Source organism: Mus musculus, chromosome 4 (genome assembly GCF_000001635.26).
Source record: "Mus musculus strain C57BL/6J chromosome 4, GRCm38.p6 C57BL/6J".
Classification (NCBI taxonomy): Eukaryota; Metazoa; Chordata; class Mammalia; order Rodentia; family Muridae; genus Mus; species Mus musculus.
The window spans coordinates 5,775,949-5,802,809 of NC_000070.6; the positions used below are offsets into that span (position 1 = coordinate 5,775,949).

General features: G+C 43.7%; 1 protein-coding gene across 11 annotated transcripts in view, besides 1 other annotated feature; it reads left to right on the forward strand.

The window, feature by feature from the left end:
* Window positions 1-25,153, forward strand: part of Fam110b (family with sequence similarity 110, member B) — a 157,093-nt gene extending 131,940 nt beyond the window's left edge. For 10 of the 11 annotated variants that reach the window (XM_006537896.4, XM_030253522.1, NM_173426.3 and 7 more), the window contains one exon: window positions 22,321-25,153. In XM_006537896.4, the coding sequence (XP_006537959.1) occupies window positions 22,636-23,736 (1,101 nt within the window). In that variant the 5' untranslated portion in view covers window positions 22,321-22,635 and the 3' untranslated portion in view covers window positions 23,737-25,153. Of the gene's footprint in view, window positions 1-22,081; window positions 22,235-22,320 lie in introns of those variants that run through there. The other variant, XM_006537898.4, reaches the window with a different exon arrangement.
* Window positions 20,879-24,388: an enhancer, noted in NCBI's record as "VISTA enhancer mm718". NCBI's record gives its function as "enhancer in: other[3/11]" and the evidence as "EXISTENCE:transgenic organism evidence [ECO:0001131][PMID:17130149]".
* Window positions 25,154-26,861: the final 1,708 nt, after the last annotated feature.

Here is a 26,861-nt window from a genome sequence, read left to right on the forward strand (position 1 = left end):
AATTGCGTGTTTGAAACTAGTATGGGCTGCAGAGCTAGTTGTATGGCAAGCCTAGGATATACAGTGAGGCCTTATCCCAAAAAGCCAAAGGAATAAATGTATAAACAAGCAAACAAGCACATACATAAATAAGGTGACATAAAGAAAGTTAAGAAACGTTAGGTATGCTGTCAATGACTCTTACTCTACATGGATTAGAAAAACACAGGGAAGCTTCATCAGGAGAGTGGTCTGTTCTTCTATGTTTCAGAGACAAATATCCATTTTAGGAATATTCTCCTTTTTTGATTTGTTTAACCTCTTAATCAACATATTCTTAAAGCATTGCTGTCTGCAACAAGACCTAGCTGCAACTGGGAACAGCTGTGGTAACACAGGACCCTGTACATGAAAGTAAGATTTCTAACAATCAGAAATGGTTAGGAACATTGAAAGAACACCACGAATTCCATACTACACTGTACATGTATGTATGTATGTATGTATGTATGTAAGAACACCACGAATTCCATACTACACTGTACATGTATGTATGTATGTATGTATGTATGAAAGAACACCACGAATTCCTACACTGTACATGTATGTATGTATGTATGTATGAAAGAACACCACGAATTCCATACTACACTGTACATGTATGTATGTATGTATGAAAGAACATCATGAATTCCATACTACACTGTACATGTATGTATGTATGAAAGAACACCATGAATTCCATACTACACTGTACATGTATGCATGTATGTATGTATGAAAGAACATCACGAATTCCATACTACACTGTACATGTATGTATGTATGAAAGAACACCATGAATTCCATACTACACTGTACATGTATGTATGTATGTATGTATGAAAGAACACCACGAATTCCATACTACACTGTATGTGTACAAATGAACAGTAAAGCTTCAGATCCTTCGTTCCACAGCCCAGTCATATCCGTCCCCTGGGCTCTCTGAGGCAAATGAGCAGTTCCTTGGTAGTACCCTTGCCTTCAGTGCTAGTTACAGAATGCATTCCTTACCATACCAAATCCTGACCCACAGTAACAGAAAGGATTTCCCCAATGACAACAACAACCACAAAGTTTCTTTTTAGAGCTTTGGAGTCATTTAGTAAACACAGCCCCACCTTCCTGATTTGGGCAAATTTATCCATTTCTTCTTTGTTCCCTGGCTGACACTTTGTGTGTCCTCTCTGAGGATGTCTCATTTAATGTTGGTCCTATAAATACTCTCCCTTTTTTTCTTTTTGTCTCAGAAAACATTTCTGTTTCCGATTGACTACATGTGAAATTGGCTCTTCTGAGTTAATTTGGATGTGGCGTGAGGTGCTGAGGTCTTTCATGGTTTGACCCATGGAACTCAGGTACTCCAGCACTGTTTGTGCAGGAGTCTGCCCCTCCCAGGAATTCGCTTTGCACATTAGCTGCAGGTGAGGTGGCCGTGCCAATGTGGAGCTGTTTCTGTGTTCTTCCTTCTGTTCCTGCCATCTGTGTGTCTGTCCTTCCAGTGTACCATGCAGTGTGCACTGTCGCTGGATGTCTCTGATGTGCAGGAGGTAAAGTACCACCAACCTTCTCTCCTTGCCAGAATCCTTTTAGCTCTTTTGGCTTCTTCTCTTTTCCATATAAGTTTTAGATGATATTTTGTACGTTTGCAAATAAGTGATGGGAAGGTTTGCTTGCTCCTCATCTGTCTTCTCATTCATTCAGCCTACTTTTATTATGTTTTAATTGTATTTAAATAGCACACAAATTAGCTTCATTAGGATATGTTCCTACATCACTGCACTTTGTGTTGACCTCCCGTTACCTGCCCTTGTCACCCTCCTTTGCTGATTCCTTTCCTGCCTAGAATAGTGCCCTTCCTACTGTAAGTATAGGTAAATAGGTAGGAAGACAGACAGACAGAAAGATATGGTTATAAAGATATATTCTTGGGTACTTGTCTCATTCAGTAAATTGCTGGCCACAAAAGCATGGGAACTAAGGTTTTCTGAATGGCTAACTTAAACTCTAGTATGTACCCCACATTTTCTTTATCTATTCATCTGATGATGGGAATCTAGGCTTGTTCCATATCATTAGCCTAATTTTCTTATAATAGCTTATTCTGTGTTGTCTGTCTGGTGAGATTGTGTACATAGAGAACTTTGAGGAATTTATAAAACTTCAAATACGAGTCTACAGCTTAGAAGTAGTTTCAGCAGGAATAAGAAGATGGGCATTAAAATTACGATTGCACTTTTATAATACTTTAAAAAATTAACTCCCTAAATGCCAAGGTAATGAAAGCTGTAAGACATGCTGAGAAGAAGAAAACACTGAGAGAGGGGGAAAAATCCTATTAGGGACTGAAATTCACTGTAGCAAACATGAGCATTTTCTTCAAACAGGTAACAAATTTAATGTAGGACCTCCCAAGCTCCTAGATAGATTTATTTGTAAATAATGGATTTCATTTCTGTGTGTCTTATCTTAGAAGAAATCCTTAAGTTTACATGGTTTTGCAACCAATGTGTTGATCAAGAGAGTATTTTTTTCTCACAGGGTACTTGGAATTTCTTTCCAATAAAAATAACTTCTCTGCTGTAAAATTTCCTCGAACAGTGTCTGTGTGTCAGGTTATGTGCTGAGTGATTCCAGCCGCCTTAGAGGACAGTGCTCCTGTTCTCAAGTGATAGCTGGTGAATATCAAGAGGATTTCTTGGTTCAAGGTCACAGAGAACAGATAAGAAACAGGATTCAGATGTGGTCAGTGAAGGCCACTGTCTTCTGTGGTTCATTGTTCTGTGACCTTCCATGGTCACTAGAGAATATCAGTCCAGACAAGGTCAGTGAAGGCCAACATCTGCTGTGGCTAATTGTTCTATGACCTTCAGTGATCACTAGAGAATATCAGTCCAGACATGGTCAGTGAAGGCCAACATCTGCTGCAGTTCATTGTACCATGACTCTTCCACAGGAGTAGAGCTGTTGGGGCCATGCTTTCTTTCATGTGAGTTACTCTCCCAGAGGAAACTACTCTATGAAGAACCATTGCAATCTTTATATCCCTTCATTCCCTACTGCTCCACCTGGCACTGTTCGGCACATCCATAGTCTGGCAAGAGAGCTAAACCAAGGATATCAAATGGTCCTGCCATAAGGAAATATTTGGCAGATGCTTTTCAGGGGAGAAAACCATGCACACACCTCCTTTTATTTTTTAGAATTTTGCTTAAAGGAACCCTTCCCAGAGAGGAATGCCTGTAGAAGTGTTTGGTTTTTCCTTGTGCATGGAGAAACAGACTTTGGAATGACACATCACTTTCTTAGCTGTGAAGTAGGTCACTTTGTGCTGGGTATCATATTGCTTGATAAAGCTGGCATGGAAAAGGAGAAGCTATCTATCCTTTGTCCATGGACTAAAAATGCACTGACTGAGAAACTTTCTGAAACAGAGAGTAACTTTCTTACATATTGTTCTTTTCACTGTCTTCTTGAAGTCAAATTGGTGGCTGATTATGGCTTCATAAAAGGAGTAATCGACTCTATAGATGCATAGGGTTCATTTTCTAAAATGTTTTTCCAGACATACTTGTAAATGTAGGAAGACTCAGCCTCCTTGGTTTTTTGACATACACTCAGAATAATACAGAATGCTTTAGCAAGTCAAACAGATAAGTGTATAAAAGCCACCATTTGCCTTCAAAGATTTTACACAAAAGGCAAAAATCTAATACCTTGCTTCTAGTAGTCAGTAAAAGAAAAGAATTCCACAGAAGAGTTGGATCTTCCAAATTAATTGAGGGAAATTATGCAACCCAAATCATTCCCTGGGGGTGAGGATGTGGCACACCTCAGTTCTGAGACTAGGACTTCCTGTCTTAGTACACTAGGTCTAACTGGAAGATTTAATGGCTTGGTTTCTGGCCTGCAGTTGTTGGCTAAATGTTTTCTGATGTGTTGTGGATAGTATGAGCTCCAATGTAAGCTGACTTGTTACAGGTAAATATAACACATCATTTTAACACTGTTAATTATGAGAACATCAGCTTTTATTGTTGTTGACATCTGTGGTAGACTTCCGGGCTACAGCCATCTGTTTCCTAACGCCAGGAGAGCATCCCGAAGGGATTCGTCCCTGAGGGTCTCCTTGGTCAGTCATAAACTCCCATCCAGTAGTTTCAGAATCTTCACCACCAGGAACATCATATGCATGCATACATAAAAACATTCTGCTTCTATGCCTGGAATCTGGGTTCATATAGGATGTAAAATATCAGCCCAGTACAGATGTGCAACTTTTAAAACATCTGCAGAAGGCAAGCCAGGTCCCTACTTGTTTATCGTCATCACTTTCATCCAGCCCACTTCCCTTATACCCTTTGCTTTAGTACCTGTTTCTTCATAGGCCTAATCACTCACATACATTTTCTTGCCACAGTCTTAGTTCATTACACTACAATTAGGCTTTTCATGCTTCTCACTTAGTATACTTTATCTTCAAACTTCTGTCTTACGTTTTTCTTTTCTCAGTGAAAATAGTAAATTCAGCCTCGGCAACGAGAATTTCCAGAGCCCTAGAACAAAACTGAAAGGAACTTAACGTTCTTCTCCTACCCATTACAGGACCGGCAGTAAGCCAGCCTCTTCTATCCAACCCTTTGTCTGGGTTAAAAAGTTCTTCTCATTGCAGAGAAATTCATTCTAGATCTGGACTATTTTAATTGTTCTGGACACAGACTTTACCTGATAGCCTTTTCCATACTTCATTAACAACATTTGGGGATCTTTACAACCTCCACAGCCAGCAGAATAATGATCTGTAGAGGGAAGGACCTAATTTGCCTCAATGTTACTCAGTAGCTGATGTTGATTCAACTTTGGGAGTCTGACCCCACATAGCTCAGTTTTGGCATATTTAAGCACAGCACAATTTGGTGAAAATTTTCCCCGTGACAATTAACTCAATCTAGTGTGCATACTAACACTAAAGCTCAAGGTGTGACTACATCAAAAGTCTTTGTAAAGTACATGTGACATCTCCCATAACTATGGATTTTATACATTGACTGGCTCGTGATAAGGACCTGGGGCAGGATCTGGTCTCAGCCACACAGATAGCACAAAGGTCACCAGACTATTAACCATGTGTACTCCCAGCATTCTAGGCAGAAAATAGTGTATATATTCCTCCCTTTGAGGGACAACCTATGTGTTTAACCTTCCTGGTTTCCCCAGTGCTTATCTGAGTACAAGGGCCGCTGTACCTCCCACAACAGAAGCCATTGGCAGTAAGGAGCCTAGGGTATAGACTGAAGATGACTCGGGGTCACCTAGGAGTCAGTGGTGAATCCCAGGTCAAACAGCGCTTCCCCTCATGCACACTGCCATCCCAACCACTTCTCCCTATGTGCACAGAGCACAAGTATGTGAGAATCCAGCTAGGAACCCTGACCTAAAATGTGTGAGGATGCCATGGGCACAAGTGATTGCATCTGTCCCTTTCGTGTGAGCACCTCTAGCACCTGGCACGGTGCCTGGCATGTAGTCCCACTTGATCAGGGCCACACAGCTGAATGTCTATGTGCTTTCAGCTCTTTTTGCTTGGGGTTTCCAATTCCCCCTTGGTAAACTTCAAGTCTGCAGAAGCAGCACTTCCTTTCTCTGTTCTGTAGGCACAATGTTCATTCAAACCATTTGCTTTGGGCAGGAGATTTCCAGCAGATGGAGAACTAACGTTGCCAGTGTCTACTAGCTTTTGCCTCTGTAGTAGTTCACAGCCTGCCCTAAAGTAACTGCTAACTTATCTGCGTCTAGGAAGCTTCCTCCAGCTTTCCGTCCAGCCTGTAGCCTTTGAACGCACTCCTTCCCTGTGCCACCTTGGTGCTCTGAGGGTTGGCACAAACCTACACTGTGAATTCTTTCAGAGCCATCTCCCTAATGTCACACAACAGTTAGAAAGCATCTTATTCCATCTCTGACACCTGTGACCCGCTGTCCCTCCATGTTCAGTTTGCAGTTAATTTTTCAGCAGTTTTTTTAATATTTATTTTATTTTATTTATGTATGTATGTATTTATTTAATGTATGTGAGTACACTGTGGCTGTCTTCAGACATACCAGAAGAGCACATCGAATCCCATTACAGACGGTTATTAGCCACCATGTGGTTGCTGGGAATTGAACTCAGGACCTCTGAAAGAGCAGTCAGTGCTCTTAACCATTGAGCCATCTCTCCAGCCCTGCAGTTAATTTTTTATTCCTTTTCTTTCAATATAGAGGTGTGCTTTTCTTTGTACTGTATATTTCCCATCAGCATATAAATACCACACCTCTGCCATCTTGAAGTGAATACTTCTCCCAGCTCTGCCCACCCACCTCTAGCAGTCGCTGCATCTCAAAACCCAAGAAACAAACCTATTCCCTTCTCTTCTTCTGAGGGTTCCTCAGTCCCATACCTTTATCTCTTCTGTGGGTGTTGACAGCACTTTCTCCCATGCTAAATCTCTGCTCTCTTTTTCTATTCAGCATCTATTCATGTCACACCACATACTATCTTTATGTGTGCCACACATGTCAGATTCATAGGTCATTCATATTTTTCTCTACCTGCCACATAGCAGAGGATCAGTAAACATTTTCTAGATCAACAGACCCACTACGGGTGTCTTCTTTCCTTCCATTCCTCTGTTTTGTGTCCTGATTAAGCATGCCTCACTGAGGAGAGAGCTTGTGAGAGGCTCTTTCTCCTGGTGAGTGGGTGCCATGGTCTGTACGATCCTTGATCCTTCTCACAGAGCAGCCCAAGATGAGGCTTTCCTAATCTGACTTTTATCTGGTCGGGTCAGGACTCTATTATTGTTTCCTTTGCTCAGAAGATATTTTAATTTCCTTAGCAAAACACTAGAATGTTTATTTTTCATGAAGGAGGGTGCTGTGACATTTTGAGAGCCCCTTGGAGAATCTCATCAAACAAAGAGCTTGTGTCGTCTCTATCTCATACTGGATGCTTTGGGCTTATTTTTACATTTTATGAATGGCTCTGGCCACCAAGTTTTCAGGACACCTCCCTATCTTCTTGTTTCTCTCCCTACTTTACCCTGTGGCAGGAGTGCTAGTTGGGGCTTCCTCTTGCTGTCTGCTAGAACTAATAAAAGGCTGCTGCCCGCATTCTGTCCTCCCTCCCTTGCTTACTGCTGATGTCAGCACCAGTGGTTGCCCAGAGCAGCACAGGAGGCAGGTTTGAATCTAGCCAGACCTTCAGTGAGCAGAAGACATAACTAGCTAGTCTTCTGGGCCTCTATGTCCTCTTTCAGGTGGCACCCAGGATGTAGTAAAGGGCTTGTGTCCTACCTGGCTGTCCTACCTGGTGTGCTGGCTGGCAGGTGACAGAGGACCACTGCATAGCCGATAATGGCTATCTCAGACTTGAGGCCATAGTGGAAGTACTCATGAGAGAGTGAGAGGATGTTGAACATTCGCTCTGACCTCTTGACCTGTATGCCAAGTTATTTTTTTTTGTCGTTAAAATAACAACAACAACAACAAAACACATCTTAATATACAAAGCCAATCTCTAAAGTGCAGGGGGAGGGGAGTTACTTTGGTAACTAGGAATCGGAAGCTTTAAAAGTTGTGAGACAGTTTGGTAGTGTCTTGGAAGGAGCTGCTATGTCAGAATAGTGTGAACTGGTCTGTTTCCTAGTTTTCTAGGTGAAGTTTTCAGGCCCAGTAAAGGGTCTTCCCAGAGATGTCTGTAGTTTTCTATTTTAAAATTTTTTATTAGATTACTTTTAATTTGAGCTCTAAGAGTCTAGGTAATGAGGATACTTGGGGAGCCTCTTAAATGAACTCCACCCTCTCTACCCCTCTACCCCCTCTACTCCTTCACCACACCCTCTCCTCCCCCTCCATCCCTTCCACCTCTCCACCCCCCCTTCCATCCCACCTCCTCCACCCTCTCTACCCCTCCACCACACCCTCTCCTCCCCCTCCATCCCTTCCACCTCTCCACCCCACCACCCCCTCCATTTCACCCCCTCTGCCCCACCCCCTCCAACCCCTCCACCCCCAGGGGTGTGTTTTTCCTCCTTGCTCTGCAACAGAGTTGGGGGAGGGAAGCATCAAAACTATTTTCCTCCTTGCTCTGCAACAGAGTTGGGGGAGGGAAGCATCAAAACTATCTGGACTGGCACAGTAGAAACCTTGTAGATTTTAATCTTTCTGTCTTGAGGGAGAGACATTCTGAATTGAGCACACCAGGGAATCATTTCTGCATGGGTTCCAGGCTCTGCTTCCAGCAGCACTGGGCATTGTGCTGGATAAGTTGGGAGAAGAGTTAGGGACGGAAGAAACTGCCTGGGACAGAGGACAGGAAGGAGAACAGCTTAGAAAGGATTCCCAAAGGTTTGGTTACTTGTCAGTTTAACAAGTTCCAAGAGGGCAGGGTATTGGAGAGGAGCAGAAGGAGGAGGGAGGAGCAGAATGGGCAAGAGGTGAGGCCTTAGAGGGAAGAGAGCCTGTAGGCGTAGACCTCACTCCAATACCCTACAAGAATCCTCTCCAAATCTCTCAAAACCCTGCCTGATAGAGAGGCCATCTGGGTGCTTGCATTCTAAGGTTCTCAGAGGCAGAGCTGGAAGGGCCTGGGCAGGCTGAAAGAAATCTGCTAATCATTCCTTGCCTACCTTGCCTCTCGGGCCCAAAAATATTTTGAGTGGAAATTATAGAGAATGTGCTCATTCGTTCGTTCCCTACCCCGACCCTGTCTCTCAGTGTGTATATGTGCACAATTCTGAGCCAAAGACTATTTTATGTTCATGTAAGATATGTTAGGCACTAAAATATGAAAATAATGTGCTCTGAAAAACTAGGTATCTGTCATCTTATATGTCTCATTTGGATATATTTTTATCCCACAGTTGAGGCAAAAGTCCTTAGGAATGAAAAAAGAGACTTTTCCTAGACAGGGTTTCTCTGTGTAGCCCTGGCTGTCCTGAAACTTGCTCTGTAGAACAGGCTGGCCTCAACCTCAAAGATTTGCCTGTTTCTGCTTCCTGGGATTAAAGGCATACACCACCACTGCCCAGCTGAAGAAAGAAAGTTTTTAACTCTTTGTTTCCAGAGGTCTCAAGTCAACAGCTGGAAGAATATGAAGAATGCTTTTAGTGTTCATTGGCAAAATAGTTATTATTGATTCATAGGAACCCAATGGTTCAGCTTTACATCTTCCACCACATTTGTTCTTTGTCTCTGTCTTAACCACAGTGCAATGCTAATGTGTGCTAAATTGTGCATGGTTTCTCTGTACTTGTGTGCTAATGAACTATGATATTCAACCCGAAGGATGTGTCTCAAGCCTCATCCAAAATTGATAAATATTCCTGTGTTCCAAGTTTTCTATCTGATATCTTCATTGGACCCTTACAATATAAAAGGGGCCAGTTGATATTTATTCCACCCAACATTTATCATTTTATTTCATCTCCATGAGCATATTAATGAGCACCTACTGTATAGTAAGGTGAGGACTTTAGGAGACCTACATATATTTAAGGGGCATAGTAGCAGTGCAACATTGTCAGATAGAATAGAATATCCCTGTTCCTACATCTAGATCAAGCCCCTTCCGCTGGGGCACAGAGCACTTCCATTGTGACTTCAGACATTTAAAGTTGGTAGTACCTGCTTTAGAAACCCAACCTCCTTATCCAGTGGCTTAACTTACTTTTTTTGACTATATGATGATACAAAAGAGATACACACACAATGCTCTCTGAACATGGAGTGTTGATCTCCCAAGGACTAGCAGAGTGGCATACAGTCCTTTCCTATGGTTCTGGGTGACAAGAAGCAAGCCAGAGCTCACAGTGCTTCTCTGGGTCCCAGTGGGAAGCAGCTGGCACGCAGCTTCAGAGAATAGCTAAGCAAGAAGGCTCAGTGTGGAATGTGGATTGATGCCTTTCCCCCTTGTGGTGTTTTCAGTTTCCAATGGCTTTATCAGGATGCAGTCCCATTGTGTGATGAGGGGATCACTGCTAAGGGGATGGACGGTAAAACCCTGTGTTGGGAGAAGCAGACATTTTTAGTAGACAACTTTTAAAGAGCATTATACAGCATTATACAGCAAATGCCTGATGTATTCATGAAGAACTGGGTCCTTCTTCCTAAAGAAAATGCTGCCTTATTTTTCCTCCTTCAAGTTTAAATGTTTCCCAGATTCTTACAATACAAATTGTAATATTTATTTCAGAGTAACTTTTATTTTTTTACCCAAAGGCTGTACAGTAGGAATTAGAAATTTCTTGCAGAAGTATTTTGCTTATCTGTGTTATAGCAGTAATCATTTTTTATGTTATGAGCCTTGGGGTACAAAGCTACTGTGAGGTACACAAATAATGTGAAAGGAAAACGCAAAATGATATGCAAAATGTAGAAAAATAAGATAAATGTTGGAGAGAGAACTGGACAAAACTTGCCAGATCCAAGCAGTCCTGAGCCTTGCTCTGGGGTCTTTGTGTGCCATGAAACCACACTTTTCCTGAAAGGGGACCTGGCCACCTCTGCAGATGGCCTTAGGAGCCCTGCCCTTCCTCTCCAGTTCCTGGGGCAAGTATTCACCAAATTGCTGCTGCAGACAACTATTCTTGGCTCAGGTAATGGGGCAGGCAGCTCACTTTCTAACTAAGGGACTGGACTGATCTGTCACAGAGGGCAGAGGCCCTGGACTTTTATTCTGCACAGACTCACACAATGGTAGAGGTAAAGGCAGAGCTAAGGGAAGAGAACAAAACCATTTGACAGTGGCCCCATTCTGTGTTTGATTCAGGATGGCTGTGCTAATGCAGGCTTTGCGTTACTATTCATTAGGAACTCTGATAACTTTACACTTTAGTTAAGGATTTTTGTTATTGCATTTCCACAGGACCTTAGGCACCAGCTACACATAGCATCTATTTCTATTCTCCCAGATAAAGGGCAGATCCCCTGAATAAAGGCTGCTGGCCTCATAACCATGTATTCCTTGCTTATACTAAGGAAGAACAATGAGCCAGAAATGTGACTTTGTTTGTGATTCTGTTTTGTTTCATTTGCTTGTTCATTTAAAGGTGGACACTCTTAACGGTGATTCACTTCATGTGAAAGTGACACATGTGTGCATGTTCTGTAAAGGACCTTGGCGAAGGACAGAGCAGTAGAACCCAGCATGCTCTGAGCTCCATCCTGCTTTTTTCCTCCTGCCTGTATTGGACTGGATTTTATCTTTAATAATGGCTCCATTTGTTGCTTTGGCCCAGTTTGCTCACATAACTGTTTGCTTTGAAATTTGAAAACACGTATTTTCTTTGAACCTCAAGTTAAAAAAAAAAAAAAAAAAATGAGGGCATCCAGGTGACCGGTTAGGCAGAAACTGCAGGCAATCCAGTTTCACAGAACTACTACAAATAGTTCTAATTCTACCATGTGAGAGTTGATGGAATAATTTTTTAAAGATTATTATTATTATTATTATTATTATTATTATCTTGAAACAGAATGATGGTGATTATCAGTGCCAAGTTCTGAACAGAAGGCTCAGCAGTTAATGCAAAGCCTGCATTGGCTGAATGAGTGTGGGGTCTGGTCACACTGAGCACTTGAGCTATCACGTAATAGAATTGGAGCAGCAGCCTGTGAGCTGGCCACATCATGCTAAGTAGTATTGCCTTGAGAAGCTCAGGGACTGACGGGTGCTCACATTCCCACAGCAGCAAGTAGTCAGGCCAGGCCGACTAGTGAGTACCTCATGTCTGTGAGTACAAGATCCAAGCACTGCAACCATAGGTGGTTCTCAGAAGCCAGATGCAAACATCAAGGCAAAGGGGAGTCGGGGTGGGGTGGGCGGCTCATGGTGTTTCCTGGCCTCGATCCCTGAAGGTAAAATGAAAGATGTATTCTTTTTCCCAAGTTCCTTGAATTCTCCTTTGTCCCCCTGACTAGTATCTCAGATGTGACACATGCCTTTGCAGTCCCTAAATAATTTAGAGTCCTCATCTCAGTTTCAGGCAGAAAGGTCTTACCTTCCCATCACAAAGAGAGCTCCGCTCTCATGGCTAGGTACAGTGAGCTGCTGCTTCTCCCAGCTCTATCTTGAATTGCTAAGAGCCTCTGGGAAAAGGGAGACTTGGGTAAAATTCTTCTCCCTCTTCCCTCCTTGAATCTCTTTGCCATTCGTCATTAGGTGTCACCTCTGACATCCAGAGCAAGCCCTGTGGAGACATGTGATGTGCACCAAAGAAAATGTGTTTATAAGGGAAGACAACATGGGCTCTCAGGGCTCTTGCTGCTGGCATCTGCTGTTCCTGCTCATGCCACATTTCAGAGGGTTCTGGCTTGCCAAATGGAAGCAGCAGCTGGGTCTTCACCCTGACTAACGGGTGCTCACTGCTTCCTTGCTTCTTCATTTGGGGTTTCAGGCAGTCTCCCTGCAGGCTTCTGATAGACAGTTGCATCTCTCCCCTAGTCCACAGCAACCTTTCCCCTGAGCTCCATCCTGCTTTTTTCCTCCTGCCTGCATTGGACTGGATTTCATCTTTGTACTTGTGCAAGGGCAGCTACTTCCTCTTGCTCTTTGTTGTGTTGGTTTTAGAGTCTAGCACTTTGACTGCCCACATTCTAGTTGCAAGTTAATTCCCAGGCTTCTGAGCCCCAAAGGAGCTGTGTCAGGCTCCCTGTGTGGCCCTTCTGTTGCACACCCAAGCTCTGAGCACAGCTCTCCTCTTACTGTTCTCCTGAGGCATTCTCCTCAGCCCCACCTTCGATCCACGAATCCTGCTTTCTTTCCTTGCCTGATGTCATGGGAGAACACTGTGGGTAGCAAACTCCCTCCGGAATAGCTCAGTTCGGAACACCACAGAAGCAGCAGCAATAAGGTAGTCCATTATTTCAGCAGTTTGGTACCAGAAACCTGTAAGATTCCTGCTGTTTGGTGGGGACAGGGTGAGGGAATAAATATTTGACTGTGTGTAATGAGATATCTTGGGGATAAGATCTACTCAAAACAAGAGATTCACTTATGTTTTGTGTATGCTTTATACGCACAGCCTGAAGGGAATGTTGTGCAGTACTTTGAATGCCCCTGCTTGTTAACCATAGCTAATCACATTTCAGGTGTGTGTTTCCCACATGTAGCATCATGTCACCACTTAGGAAAAGTAAGGGGCATTTCAGGCTTTCAGACAAGGCGTGTTCCCTGTATATAAACTCCACATCTAAATAATTTTCCCAAACTGAGCAGAACCATCGGGTAGGTTTGATGGTATATCTTTGTGGCCATCAGCTGACCATGCATGATCCACCAGAGTAGATATCCCATTCTCTGACCCATATTTATTCAAATATTGACAGGTGAGCACTACCCTCCCTGGCATCTACATACTAGCCCCAACATTAGCTTCCCATATTCTGGTTGTAAAAAAAAAAAAAAATGCATGTGTCAAAACCAGCCAGATATGAGGAATTACATAAAACTAAAGCATGAGAAAATGATTTGCCTATGTTATGAAAAGTTAAAATATGTAACTAAAACAAAATAGAAATCTAAGGCCAGAGAATTGAGGGGAGGGGGGAGGGCATAGTACATCTGTAGACATCCACATGCTGTATGTACATGTGTGTGCAAGTTTTCACGTGCGTGTTTATAGAGGCTAATCATTGACTTCTCTGGGCTAGCTGATCAAGAAGCTCTAGAGACTCTTTCCCCACTCGAGTGCTGAGGATAATGATGGCTCCAGAATCCTGGCTGTTTTGTTTTTACCAATGTTCTCTAGATCGAACAACTGCATGTCCTTATGCTTACTGACTGAGCTATCTCCCTAGAGAATTACTGTGGTTGAAAAGTTGACTATAATCAACTAAAAATAACACGTATCGAAATTGTAGTGGTTTGTATATGCTTCCCCCAGGGAGTGGCACTATTAGGAGGTGTGGCCTTGTTGAAGTACCTGTGTCACTGTGGGCATGGACTAAGACACTCATTCCTAGCTACCTGGAAGCTAGTATTCTGATAGCAGCCTTCAGATGAAAATGTAGATCTCTCAGCTCCTCCTACACCTTGCCTGCCTGGATGCCTCCATTCTCCTACCTTGATGATGATGGGCTGAATCTCTGAACCTGTAAACCAGCCCCAATTAAATGTTGTCCTTATAAGAGTTGCCTTGTTCATGGTGTCTGTTCACAACAGTAAACTAAGACAGTCATCATCGTGAAAAAATAAAATAAAATAAAATAAAATGGCTGTTATCAAAGGTTTCAATGGTGTTAAAAGAAGGTGATTTTTATTTATAGCCTGAAGCAGATTGCTAATGGCAACACTTAGAGAGAGGGGATGGGGGTAATTGAAATTCATCTGCCAAACTCTAGATGGCAAGGGATTTTACTGTAGAGAGAAGGGAAGAAACACATCATCACTAATGGAAAGGATGCTGGTCCTGAAGAGGTTCAAGTTTTGACTTGATTTTTCCTCATGGTTGGAAACATTTCCCTTCTGTCCAGTTTACAGTGTCACATTCAGTCTCTTCTGGTGCATCCATACCTTTCATCCTGTTACAGTGGCACATTCGGTCTCTTCTGGTGCATCCATACCTTTCATCCTGTTACAGTGTCACATTCAGTCTCTTCTGGTGCATCCATACCTTTCATCCTGTTACAGTGAACACATTCGGTCTCTCCTGGTGCATCCATACCTTTCATCCTGTTACAGTGGCACATTCAGTCTTTTCTGGTGCACAGGTACCTTTCAGTCCCATTTTTGCTTTTCCTTCTGATCTTCACCTTCACATTTGTTTCTTTTGTTCTTTCTTTTCTCTTTCTTGCCCCCACCCCCAGAGTCCCCAGGTATTCATGCATCAAAGGCCAACCTTGTCCTAGCTGTGGAGCTCAGGATAAGCTTAATCCCCCTTCCTTCACCTCTCAAGTGCTGGAATTACAACATGTGCCACCACACCCATCTTATATTTGCATTCCTTAAAAGTTATTGCCATGGTATAAAAGTACATTTGTACTAGGAAAGGAAAGAAAAGGGCAAACGTGAAAACATGGCTAATCTTATTCCTTGAGACGAGTAAATACTTTTCACCAGGAATAACACTGTCTCTTTTAAATCCCCCCACCCAGGAAGCTTGATTCCTTAGTACACTTTCAATGTGATTGTCTGTGATGACCTCATTACTTCCAACTGTGAAATATACAGAGGAAGGAGTTGGTTGGAAGCCTGGGGGAGGAAAGCAAATGTGTAAACAAGCATAATGGTTCCCAAGCTGCCATAATAGTGTCTGGCAAGACTGCTGTACAGGGGAAGACGGTTAAAGTGCATGCAGTGTGTGTGTTTCTCAGAAGTCAGCCTGGAATCCACAGCCTGTCCTATCTGCCTTGAGGTTCCTTGTAGTGTGCATCATAAACACCTTTGAACATTGTCATCTTCTCATCCTAAATCTAACTGTAACAAAGTCTCTGTGTACTCTTATAAATCCTATGAAAAACCCAGATAAAAATCCAAATAAGCTCCCCCAAATCTCCCCAATTTCTCTCCCCTTCCTTCCCCTCCCCTCCCCTGCCCTCCTCTTCCATCCCCTCGCCTCTCTCTAGGTTTCCATAGGGAGATGGTTTGGGAAATCCCTCACAACCCAGAATCTATGGATGCTCAAGTACTTTATCTAAGATGGAAGAATTACTTGCCTAAAATTTACACTCATCCTCCTGCCAGCCATATCTAGCCTTTTGATGTGTGGTACTACATTATTGCCTGCAAAGCTCACTCACTACACAAGAACTGCACAGTCAAGTTACACAAGTATCTCGAACAATTCAATATGTTTTAAGCAAATTTATGATTTTGTGTTGAGCTCTATCAACAGTGACCCTGAGGTACATGCAGCCTGCCACCACAGGTTATACATACTGAAGTAATCCCTAGATTATCCATAATGCCACTGTTACCTTTGGAATCTCACATGCCCCACACAGGACTGGGTTTTTTGACATATGTTCCTCAGCTAGTAGTGCTGTTTGGGTAAATTGTAGGACATTTAAGAGGTTGGGCCTGACTAACTGAAGTGGATCACTATGGATAGGCCTTTGAGGGTCATACCCATGCCCTGGTGCTAGCATCTTTTCTGCTTCCTGGTCTGTTGCCATGTGAACAGCCTCTATAATATGCTTCTCCCATCACTGATTGGGTAGGCTGCTCTACCATGCCTCCCCCAATATAATGAACTAAAACCTTCAAAAACTGAGAGCCAAGATAAAACTTTTCCCCTTTCTAAATTGTTTCTGTCAAGTATTTTGTCACAGTAATAGAAAAGTAATACAGACAGATAGAGGAAAATGTTGTGTAAATAGTTACACTGTATTCTTTGGGAGATGGTAACAGGAAAACAGACTGGAACAATTTTGTACTCAGCCTTGATAGAACCAACTGGGTGGGACAAGAGACTATTAAGGGAAAAAGACCTGTGACAGGGACAGGAGACAGGCACATTAAAATCTGCTTCAGTGGAAGGCTGAGCATGGAAAACATTCCAGTTTTAGTTTAGAGAACTTGTTGAAAGTTGAAGTGGATATTAGTCATCTGCGTTTTCAACTTCATTTTCCAGCTGTTTCTTCTGTAGTTGTGTTTAGTAAGTTAATAGACAAAGAAAAGGAAAGGAAATGGACATGGCTGCTCCTAGGTATGGCAGAGGAGAAAAGCTTATTACACATATGTGGGAGAGCATAGCACAGGCAGAGACATCGAGAGTTCAGAGTGGACATGACCTTGAGCCATGTGGGAAGAGGGAGAGGTGAAGAAAGAGGGGAGAGAGGGGTAGAAGGTGCAGCAGCCAGGAGACCAAAGGTACGAAAGGGGTGAATAGCCAAAAACATCTGGATTATATAGAGAAGAGACTGTGGGGGAAGAGCAGCCCAGTCCCTTCTGCTGGAGGATGCAGTATGGGACCAAGAGATGCACCTCAGCCTGTCCTGGGTTTGAAACCTAACAACAAGTCTTTAACCTGGCCCCAAATTGGCAGGGAATTTTTGTTTTAAAGGTAAAACTGTGACCATGTTATTATAGCTTCACTTCTCTTCCTGGCCTCTCATTGCTGTCTATAAAATCCAATGTCCTTCTGTCTCTCCTACTAGCAGTCTTGTCCCTTTGTCCCCTGTCATGCTCATTGGCCATCAGTGTCTTTCAAGTTAGTTGACTGTTGTTGCTAGGCTGACGACATTCCCACCACATTACTTAACTACTCTTCAGCAGATGGGCCTGAATTTCCCTGCATTGTCTGTGGCTTTTCTGCCTGACAGCTTACTCATAACTGCCCAGTCATTAGATAAAAATCACTAGGCTGCACACAGTGCATACTTTAGTGAGTGCTCACACTTTGAGTGCATTCCTTGCATTGGAAAAGGATTCAGAAGGGCGCATGAAAATGATATGACTGTGTTTTCAGAAAAGAAAATTCTAGGATGTAGATATTGGGATTGCTCCTAATCATGTTGCAATTTTATGCTTAAAGTCATAAGTTGAAAGAAAGAAAGAAAGAAAGAAAGAAAGAAAGAAAGAAAGAAAGAAAGAAAGAAAGAAAGAAAGAAAGAAAGAGACAAACCTTGCCAGAGCCAACCTGTAAAGTAAAAGCAGGGGCACTAGACCAGAGGCCACATGGCAGAGTTCAGTAACACACACACTGGATCATGTGTGCGCAGAGGTGGAGAGACCCAAAGAATTAGATCTGCAATCCTGGTTCAGAGGCCCGGCAGCTGCACTTGCCTGCTGTGTACTCCCTTGAATGAGCAGGGCATTTCCAGCTCACCAGACCAACATGTTTGCTTCTATGCATAAGCAAATCAAGACTGAGCTGTTCCGCAGACTTTGAGTGGAATTAGCCAGGCATGCTCTTTGAAGCATTGCTCCCGGACTTACACCGCCGCAGTGCCCAGGAGAGTGACCCACTTTCACACTTGGAAACCTCTGTGGGTGTGTTCAGTTCCCACAGACTGTGCTCTGACTCTAGTGGCTTTCTTTCCTACTTACAGTTTGGAGGGTGCTCCTCTTTTATTTACCAAAAGCATGGAGTAAAGGAGAAGAAACGACTCAATCGAGCAGGCTTGGCTTACAGAGTTTCATGAGACAGACTGTTATGCAGAATTCTGGATTTGCTCCTAAGCAACAGAGAGACGTGTTCCTGGGCAGCCCTGAACTGGGGCTTCTTGTTCAAGTCGGGCACTCTCCCCTCAGCAGCCCAGCTGCCCAGGAGCAGAGCTAGGCATGCCTTGCCTAGCTACAGGAGTACTGACTAGAGGACATTTTCAGATGAACTATGTGCATAGAGGATATTTTCTGGCCCTAACCCCTCAAGGTTCTAAATGTTCCCTAATATATCATATCATTTTGACAGGGCTTTACCTAAATAACCCCATGAGTGGCTGATAAAGAAGAAATTAGAAGGATGCAAAACACTTGTTTTAAAAATCTGAGGTGGCTTTAGCCATTCCTGTGATGTTGTAATGTGAGTTCTGTAGTTTACACATGAAGCCAGACTTGGGCCTCCTCTCCTCCCTCCTCGCTACTCTAATACAATAGCATCTCTTAGGATCTAACAAGAAATGGAGAATGTGGGCCTTCATGGAAATCTCCTGAATCCCACTTGGCATTCTCATGTATTATTCTTGAGACTAGTACAGCGCCAGTGACCAGGAAGCCTCCATCCAGCCCAGAACTCCATCAAACATCATGGCACTTACACCCACAATAGCTTTGGAGCTTACATCTGCCCTGATATACCCAGCTATTTTGCTGTATAACTCAACCATCGTTCTTTATCCTGGTCTTTTTATCCTTCAGGTATAGAATGGAGCCAGCATGATCTGAGGGGAAGTCTCTCCCTTTGTCAGGTTGTCCGTCAGGTTCTGCCTCCTCAGCCATGCGCCCTGAGTCTGAGAGTAAGCCCTGCTTGGGGTATGGCCAGTGATAAAGGCTGTGCTACTGCATGAGCAAGCCTGGGATTCTGTCCCCACCACCAAAGGGAAAGAAAAACAAAGCAAGACTTTATAGTTGCTTTTATTTATGGAACATTATGAGAGCGAGATCAATTTTTCCTTTCCCTAAAAAAAGCTCAGCTCCCCAGTCCGAGCCCAGCAGTTGGCCTCACTGCTGTGATTAATCCCAGCCACACTAGAGAGCCTGTGCCAGATGTCAGGGTCTTGTGCTCTACAGCATTCCCTGGAGGACTGCATGGTTACTTTGTCTGTGACATTGAGATAACAGCTCCGGGGCACCTCCTGGATCATCTATACCGTACAGTTCAGATTATCTCTCCTGGCTTGTACAGCTGTGCCCTGACAACAGCTCCCCATGTGAAATAGTGGAGCAGATGCCGTGGATTAAGTGAGAGCAACCTACACCACCACATTACGTCCAGCTACTGGACATAGCAGGCATCAAGTATGACTGTTAATATCCTTGACTACCAAACATGTCAGTAGCTTTTCCCTTTCCTTGGAGTCTTCCCACAATGCCTTTTGATTATTTGGGTATTCTCTCATTACTATTTAAAAATTATTACAGAAATGAGAATGGCCCAGAAGGAAGGGAAGACCTTGAAATGGAAAGAAAAAATAGGAGGTGGTTACAAAGTGTCACTGTTTTTAACATTCTTCCATGTTGGCTTTACAATTCCATGATGGCCAATTTCTAGCAGTTTCTAAGAAGCCTAAGGAGCCTTCCCAAGGATGCCAGTCTCAGGAGTGAAGAAAGTAATAGGAAAAGAAGAACAGACATTTTTCTAGAAAAGGCTCCTAGAAGATGCATTGGTATTTCCCAGTCTTGTGAATTCAGAGTACTGATGGGTTTTAGAGTTTCAGAGGTGACCAAAGCCTGCCTTCACAGGTGGTTGGGCATGCAGGCTAGCTGGGCCGTGGTGATAATGTGCTGTGCCTTTGATCATAATAGAGTGAAAGTGGAAGAGAGGAGAGCAGAGAGGAGCATAGGCCAGCGAGGATGTCAGGATGTCGTACCAGTGATGCTGTCTGATCACCACCACACCCCTTACTCAGGAGAAAGTTCCCCTAAGAACAGTCCAAGCAGAAAGCATGGGAAGTTAAGTCAGTCACCAATATTCTACAGCCCATTTTGAAATTTAAAATGACCACCTGCCTTGGGTCCTTGAGCCACAATGTTTCTGAGCAGGAATGGATTATAGGACTTTTATCTAATTCATGCCCATGAAAGGTCGCTCAGCTGCTGCCTTCTGATCCATCTGTGGGTACCTTGGAGGGCTACTCTCTTTAGGCATAGATCTAAGGCCCACTCTTCACTCTTTTCTAACCTTCCAGCATTTTCCCTGACATAGAGGCATTTTGACAGTTGTATAGTTAACCATGGGTAAAGTACTATATAAAAGACTCTTTCTTGTTTCTCACACACCCAAAACAAAAACAAACAAAAAAATCCAGGAAAATAGTTGATTTTAGGTTTACATTAGATTAGAGCCTTTGGATTAAAAGCTCAAAGGCCGAAGGTGAACCACCTGGTTTTTTGATGCACAGAGAGCACATTAAAACATACGATCTACCTAAGGGAAGGTTGTGGGTTCTATACCCTGCTTCTAGAGGGAGCTGCAGGGGGAGGGGGTACTCTGGCTTCTAAGGCAAAGGGGTAAAAGTTAAAAAGGAGGAGGTCACAGAGAAAGTATTTCTAAGGCCACAGTGACACCTTCCTCAGATAGGCTGACTGTGTGCATCTCTCTCTTCCATACCATACCTGTGATCGCTGGGCTTGCCTCCCCGCCCAGGCTTGCTGGTTGCTATGCTGTCTGCTCAGTAGAGCCCAGGATGCTGCTTTCCTCAAGACACCCCTGTTCCCTGCCCAGTGAGATGGACCCTAACCTAAATAGCAGATTAACCAACATACAGGCTCAAAGAATTAGGGCTTCTTCCAGCAGTTTTCTTCAAATTACATTCAAAGAAAGAATCTCACTTAATTTTTGTGGGTGGTGGCAGGGTGTTGTTTTCTGTTTGATTTTTTTTTTTTTTCACCAAATTGAGGCATCAAACTAGAATCGCACAATTAAAGGAAATCACTATGTATTCATCACCTTGGGGTTTCTCAAATATTGCATAGGACACATTTTTATTAAAACAAATCCCTTTGCAGATTACGAAAATTGGCTCCAATAAAGCAGGATAGATTGTATTTAGAGGCGAAGCATTTGAGAAAATTATCAGGAGAGATGCCGGTTATTTCCTCCCTGTGTTCAGTATCTCACATGACAGGAAAAACTTACAGTAATATCACCTTAGATGTTGTTCACCTTTGTAACTCAGCATGCTAGCTAGATGTATCACTCTCTTAATATTCCTTGTTATAAGAGAACACTGGTGAGGTCATTGTCTGGCTGCTTTGGAATGCTAATGGTTGGTAAGTAGGCTCTCCTACTAGCAAAAGGAAAGACGAAGTTTCACACTTGTCAAGAATAAGAAATTATATAGCATTTTATAATTAACTTATCCACTCATATGCTTCCCCTCTGAGTATTTCTATAATAGTTATTTTTAACTAAATGTAAATTTTAATGAGAAAAACTTCACATGCATTCTTGGTTTCTAGAACAATGCTTTGAAACAATACTTCTTGCTAAAAGTCAGAAAACTGAAACTGGTTGTATTTCTTACAAGCTTTTGTGGTTTGGTTTGTTTCTTGCCACCCCTATTTCTCATCACCTTTCCAGTTTTTGAATTGTTAAAGAATTGATTATTATTAAAGAAATGATTGGTTTAGGTTTCACTGACAGATTGGTCAGAAGTGGTAACAAGTTTTACAGCACTGCAAAAGGGACACAACAGCGCACATCACCCACGTTGCTGCAAAAACAGATGGAGGTCTTAGGAAGTCCCTAGCATTTAATGAGCTGCAGAACGGAACAGGGCTTGGCTGAACCCTCAGTTCTCAATTCACGAGTATTTCCTGGGTCTCACTCTATGTGATGCCAGCCAGGCGTGTTTAGGAGGCGGTTCTCACCAATGGGGAGGCAGCTGGAAGAGTTCCGTGGGAAGCCTCTGCTGCTTTCTTTCTGGCAAACGCCCACATCTGGCTGCTGCCGAGGCGGCGCAGGCTCCATGAGAGGTCCCAGTTGCCCTCGGTGCCAAGTTAACAGGGAATTGCCAGTTGCAAGCCTCACTGACCTTAGGGGGTCTCTTGGCAGGCTGGGGTGCCACCGAGGTGGGAGCACTGCGGGGTTCCTCTGTTGCTAGAGCTGTGATGTCACCCGCCCCTCCTAACCCGCGGTTGGTTGTTTTGTGTTTCAGCTCTGCCTGCAGTTGAGCACAAAGACCTGAAGGAGACTCCCACAGCCTTCAGGGAGAAGAAAGGAGGCAGCCAAGCCTATTAAAAGGAACTTGTGGCTTGTGGCCTTTTTGTGTAGGAACGGCCTGGAAGGGGAGAAAAGTGCACCGAAGCCACAGTGGCGGTTAATGAGCTGTGAGATGAGGCGCAGCCGCGGCTGACACTGCTTCCAGGATCCTTCATCTGCCCTTTGTGCTTCGTGTACATGTGTCTGTTCAGGCCGGCCAGAGGCACCCAGAAGAGCATCCACCACGGCTGCCGGGGAAAGACCGCCCACCATGCCCACGGAGACTCTACAGACAGGTAGCATGGTGAAGCCTGTCAGCCCCGCGGGCACCTTCACGTCGGCGGTGCCCCTGCGCATCCTGAACAAAGGACCCGACTACTTCCGCAGGCAGGCTGAGCCCAACCCCAAGAGACTCAGTGCGGTAGAGCGGCTGGAGGCTGACAAGGCCAAATACGTCAAGAGCCAGGAGGTGATCAATGCCAAGCAGGAGCCAGTGAAGCCGGCCGTGTTGGCCAAGCCCCCTGTGTGCCCAGGAACCAAGCGTGCACTGGGCAGCCCCACTCTCAAGGTGTTCGGCAACCATGCCAAGACCGAGAGCGGTGTGCAACGTGAGACCCTCAAGCTTGAGATCCTCAAGAACATCATCAACAGCTCAGAGGGGTCCAGTTCTGGCTCCGGCCACAAGCATAGCTCCCGAAACTGGCCGCCTCACAGGGACACCACTGACCTGCACCGGCATTCCTTCGCAGAGTCGCTGAAGGTGTACCCTACACCTGGCCATGGCAGCCCGCAGGAGAGCAGCTCCCACGTGAGCAGGAGGCTGCTGGAGCAGTCCGCGGAGACCTTCCTGCACGTCTCACACAGCTCCTCAGACATCCGCAAAGTGACCAGTGTGAAGCCCCTTAAAGCCATCCCCTGCAGCAGTTCAGCCCCTCCCCTGCCTCCCAAGCCCAAGGTGGCTGCCATGAAGTCCCCCGAGGCTGACCAGGTGGAACCAGCCTGTGGGGTCAGCCGGAGACCTTCCCTTCAGCGGTCCAAGTCAGACTTGAGTGACAGGTATTTCCGAGTAGATGCAGATGTGGAGAGGTTCTTCAACTACTGCGGACTTGACCCGGAAGAGCTGGAAAACCTTGGCATGGAGAACTTTGCAAGGGCTAATTCTGACATCATATCTCTCAACTTCCGCAGCGCAAGCATGATCAGCTCAGACTGTGAACAGTCTCAGGACAGTAACAGTGACCTTAGAAATGATGACAGTGCCAATGACCGGGTGCCATATGGCATTTCTGCCATTGAAAGAAATGCTAGAATCATCAAGTGGCTATATAGCATCAAACAAGCTAGAGAGTCACAGAAGGTGTCCCACGTGTAAGAGGCACAGTGGTGAAAAGGAGGGGGGGTGGGTCTGTCTGTGCATACACAGTTGTGAAGGTTGTGAGGTCTCCTTGAAGTGTTGTGAGCTTCTCCACCCTTTGTGTTGCTTGTTGTGCAATGTTCTCAAGTTGCATGCCTGTCAACATGGCGACTGGCCTGGCTTCCTTGGTCACACCTCTGCAGAACCTTGCTGAACATCTGCCAAAAGTTTCCGGCCAGAGTCTGATTAGGGCTTTGCTCTTAAGCAAAACTGTTTACAGGAAAAAAAAAAAAAAAGGTTTCGATTTCTTCGATATTTATGTGGTTTTGTGTTTTTATACCCTGCGCTATTGTGTCTTAATTAAAAATTTTATCAACTGGCTTCTAAGTTGAGAGCAGAATCTTTTTGAAACAAAAAGCCACTTTGCCTACATGGGAGACCATAACACTGGGAAAATATATGGGACTTGTCACCAGACACAGAATGACTGACAGATAGGGCCAGGCTAGAGTTTCTTTATGTGAAATCAAGTGGGGGGCCTTGCTCCTTTGCTTCGGGCTTGGTATTCTCTTACCACTTGGTGGAGCCCTGTGGGGCAACAGTGTAGCCCTCACTCCAATTCACTGTACAAGTTGGTATTTCTGTAGTAATGACCCCAGGAAAGACAATCAGATAAAATCTGGGATAAGCAAATGTAGAAGGTTAAATATTGATTGGGAGGAGGGTGGAGAGACTGGTGATGCTGTTCAAAGTGGGATAATTCAGAAATCTCTAGTAGTAACCCAACAGGAAGTACCACTCTACAGCTGGTTAAAGCTGATATGGAATGCTATTTTTAAAACGTTATTTTGTTTTGTGCTTTTGGCCAAGAACTATTAACTCCTGTTGTTTTCCTCCCTTGCTCCCATGGTAGTTGTTCTGTTTGGGGCAGATGGGTTGGATTTCTGCAGGTTTGCACTCTCTGAAGACGTGAAGGGAAGTGAGGATACCATTCATGTCAGTATAGTCTCCATTCCACCTCGTCCCCGTGCCCCCAGCTTCACATTGCAGCAGTGTGATGCTGTTTCTTTGTTTATACTCCTCTCTCAGGCTGAGGGTATTTGTTACAGCTCTAGAAAACTGTAGAAACACTGTAGCTTTCCACCCTGTTGTCTCTTGTTGCCCGGTCCCACAATAACCTGCCCTCCCTCCTCAGGTGATTCCAGGCGCTATGAGCCAGCTGCTAGAATGTTGGCAGTGGAAGCAGAGGACCCCAGTGGTGGTCTGCTGCTGCACTGCTTCATAGCCCACAGGTTTGCAGCAGAGCCATCCTGTTCCTCATCAGCTACTAGGAGCCTTTAAACAGAGTGAATGCTGTAAGACTTTGTACATACTTTAGTTGTTCTGGAATCTAAGAAGAAAGTTATGCTAATAAATAGCTCTGGTGTAGGCTTTACCTGTGCTGATTTCTTTGTCCTTTATTTTCTTCATAAGAATTTCACTGTGGACTGTGGGTCAGAAGCACATTTTTATAGGCATCAAGAAACATTGTTCCATTACATTGATCTCACCTCAGCTCAACAATTATGAGCAGCACTATTCTTAGTTGTAGTTACTTCAGTACATGTTTGCTAAAATAGTTACTGCAAGGTCCCTAAAATATGCCACCTTTTCACTTAGTTAATTTATTTTTATTTTATTTTTGCTTTTCCTTAAACATCGGGACTTTCTTGAAATTTTCAGAATACTCTTTAGTTGAAATGTTGGAATTCTTACTGTGGGGAGCATAACTTTGAAATGGTTAGTCCTGTTTTCATTTGTTCAGGCTCAATGTCAGTACCACTCTGTGAGGTCATGTCTTTACCCACTTACTCATCTTTCAAGGTGGCAAACCCTGGACCACCATGGTCAACAGCCTCTACCACAAAAGGACTTAGACTTTCACAGCTACTTTGTAAGAGAAGTACTGTTCCTTAGGGACTGTGTCCTGCCTTATTACTTGAACATTGAGGAGTCAATGAGTATTGAATCAAGAAATTTGAAAAAAGTTTCTTCTAAGGTTATACTTAATATGCAAATAAAAGAAAGCATTATAAAAATGGGATTTTCAAAAACATTGATGATTGTCAACCTATTTTACTGATATATATTTTATCTTCTGAAAGGCAAATTTGAATCTTTGACTCTTCCTACTGGTTTTCAATTCATTCTGCTTCGCTTGGTGTCCCCTGCAACTAGAACCTTGCTTTCCAGAAGAAACATTTTTTTTAGAACTCTCCTGTGGATGGTAGTGATACATATTCAAATTAATAGAATAAGAAATTTTCTAAGCAACCAACAAAAGGTTTGTTTACTTGCCGCATATATAGAAATGTGACTTTTTAAGACATAGATGCCTTGGCATACTTAGCAATTTTGGGAGCAATTAAAATACTAAAAAATGTTATTTTCCTAAGAAAGCCATCTTTGGGGAGATGAACATTTCCTGGCCAAGTGTATACCATGGCTTGGGCTAGCTTGGTTGTAGATTGTGCTTGCAACCTCCACTATATAGCTAGTATCCTTAAGAGTCAGTCCACTCTCCTAGCCTCATTTATATACTGGACAATGTGAGGCTTTCTGTTCCTGTGAGAGATGAGAGCTTGTTTCTAGAAATGTTTCTATAAAAGATTATCTCAGTTGCTTAATAGGGGCTCATTTTCTAAATGTGAAGTACTCAACAAAGTATACCTTCTTCCAGCTCCTGAGAGTTTCATGTAGGCATACACTCGTGAATATAAGGTGACTTCATTCAAGGGTCCTAGAAACAAACTCAATTTTTTTCTGAAAAACCACCAAATCTTAAAGCAGATCTTCCATATCCATTACAGTGCTGCTGTCTAGCTTAGCTTTGACCGTATCATCTGAAGTATTGTTTCTAAAATTTCTAAATGGGAGCCTCCCCTCAGCCAGCCCCACTCAGCCCTCTGACATGCCTCTGTCTAGCAGACACCTTCTTGATGGTTAGATGGTTAAATGGAGTGGACTGTTGAGAAGATAAATCCTACCTTCTTAACACAGAGAGAATGTTCGACATCTACCTCTCAGACTTCAGACACATCTAGGCCTCCAGGATTCTACAAAAGACAAGTTACCATCAAGATCTTTTCCTACTAATTTTATAA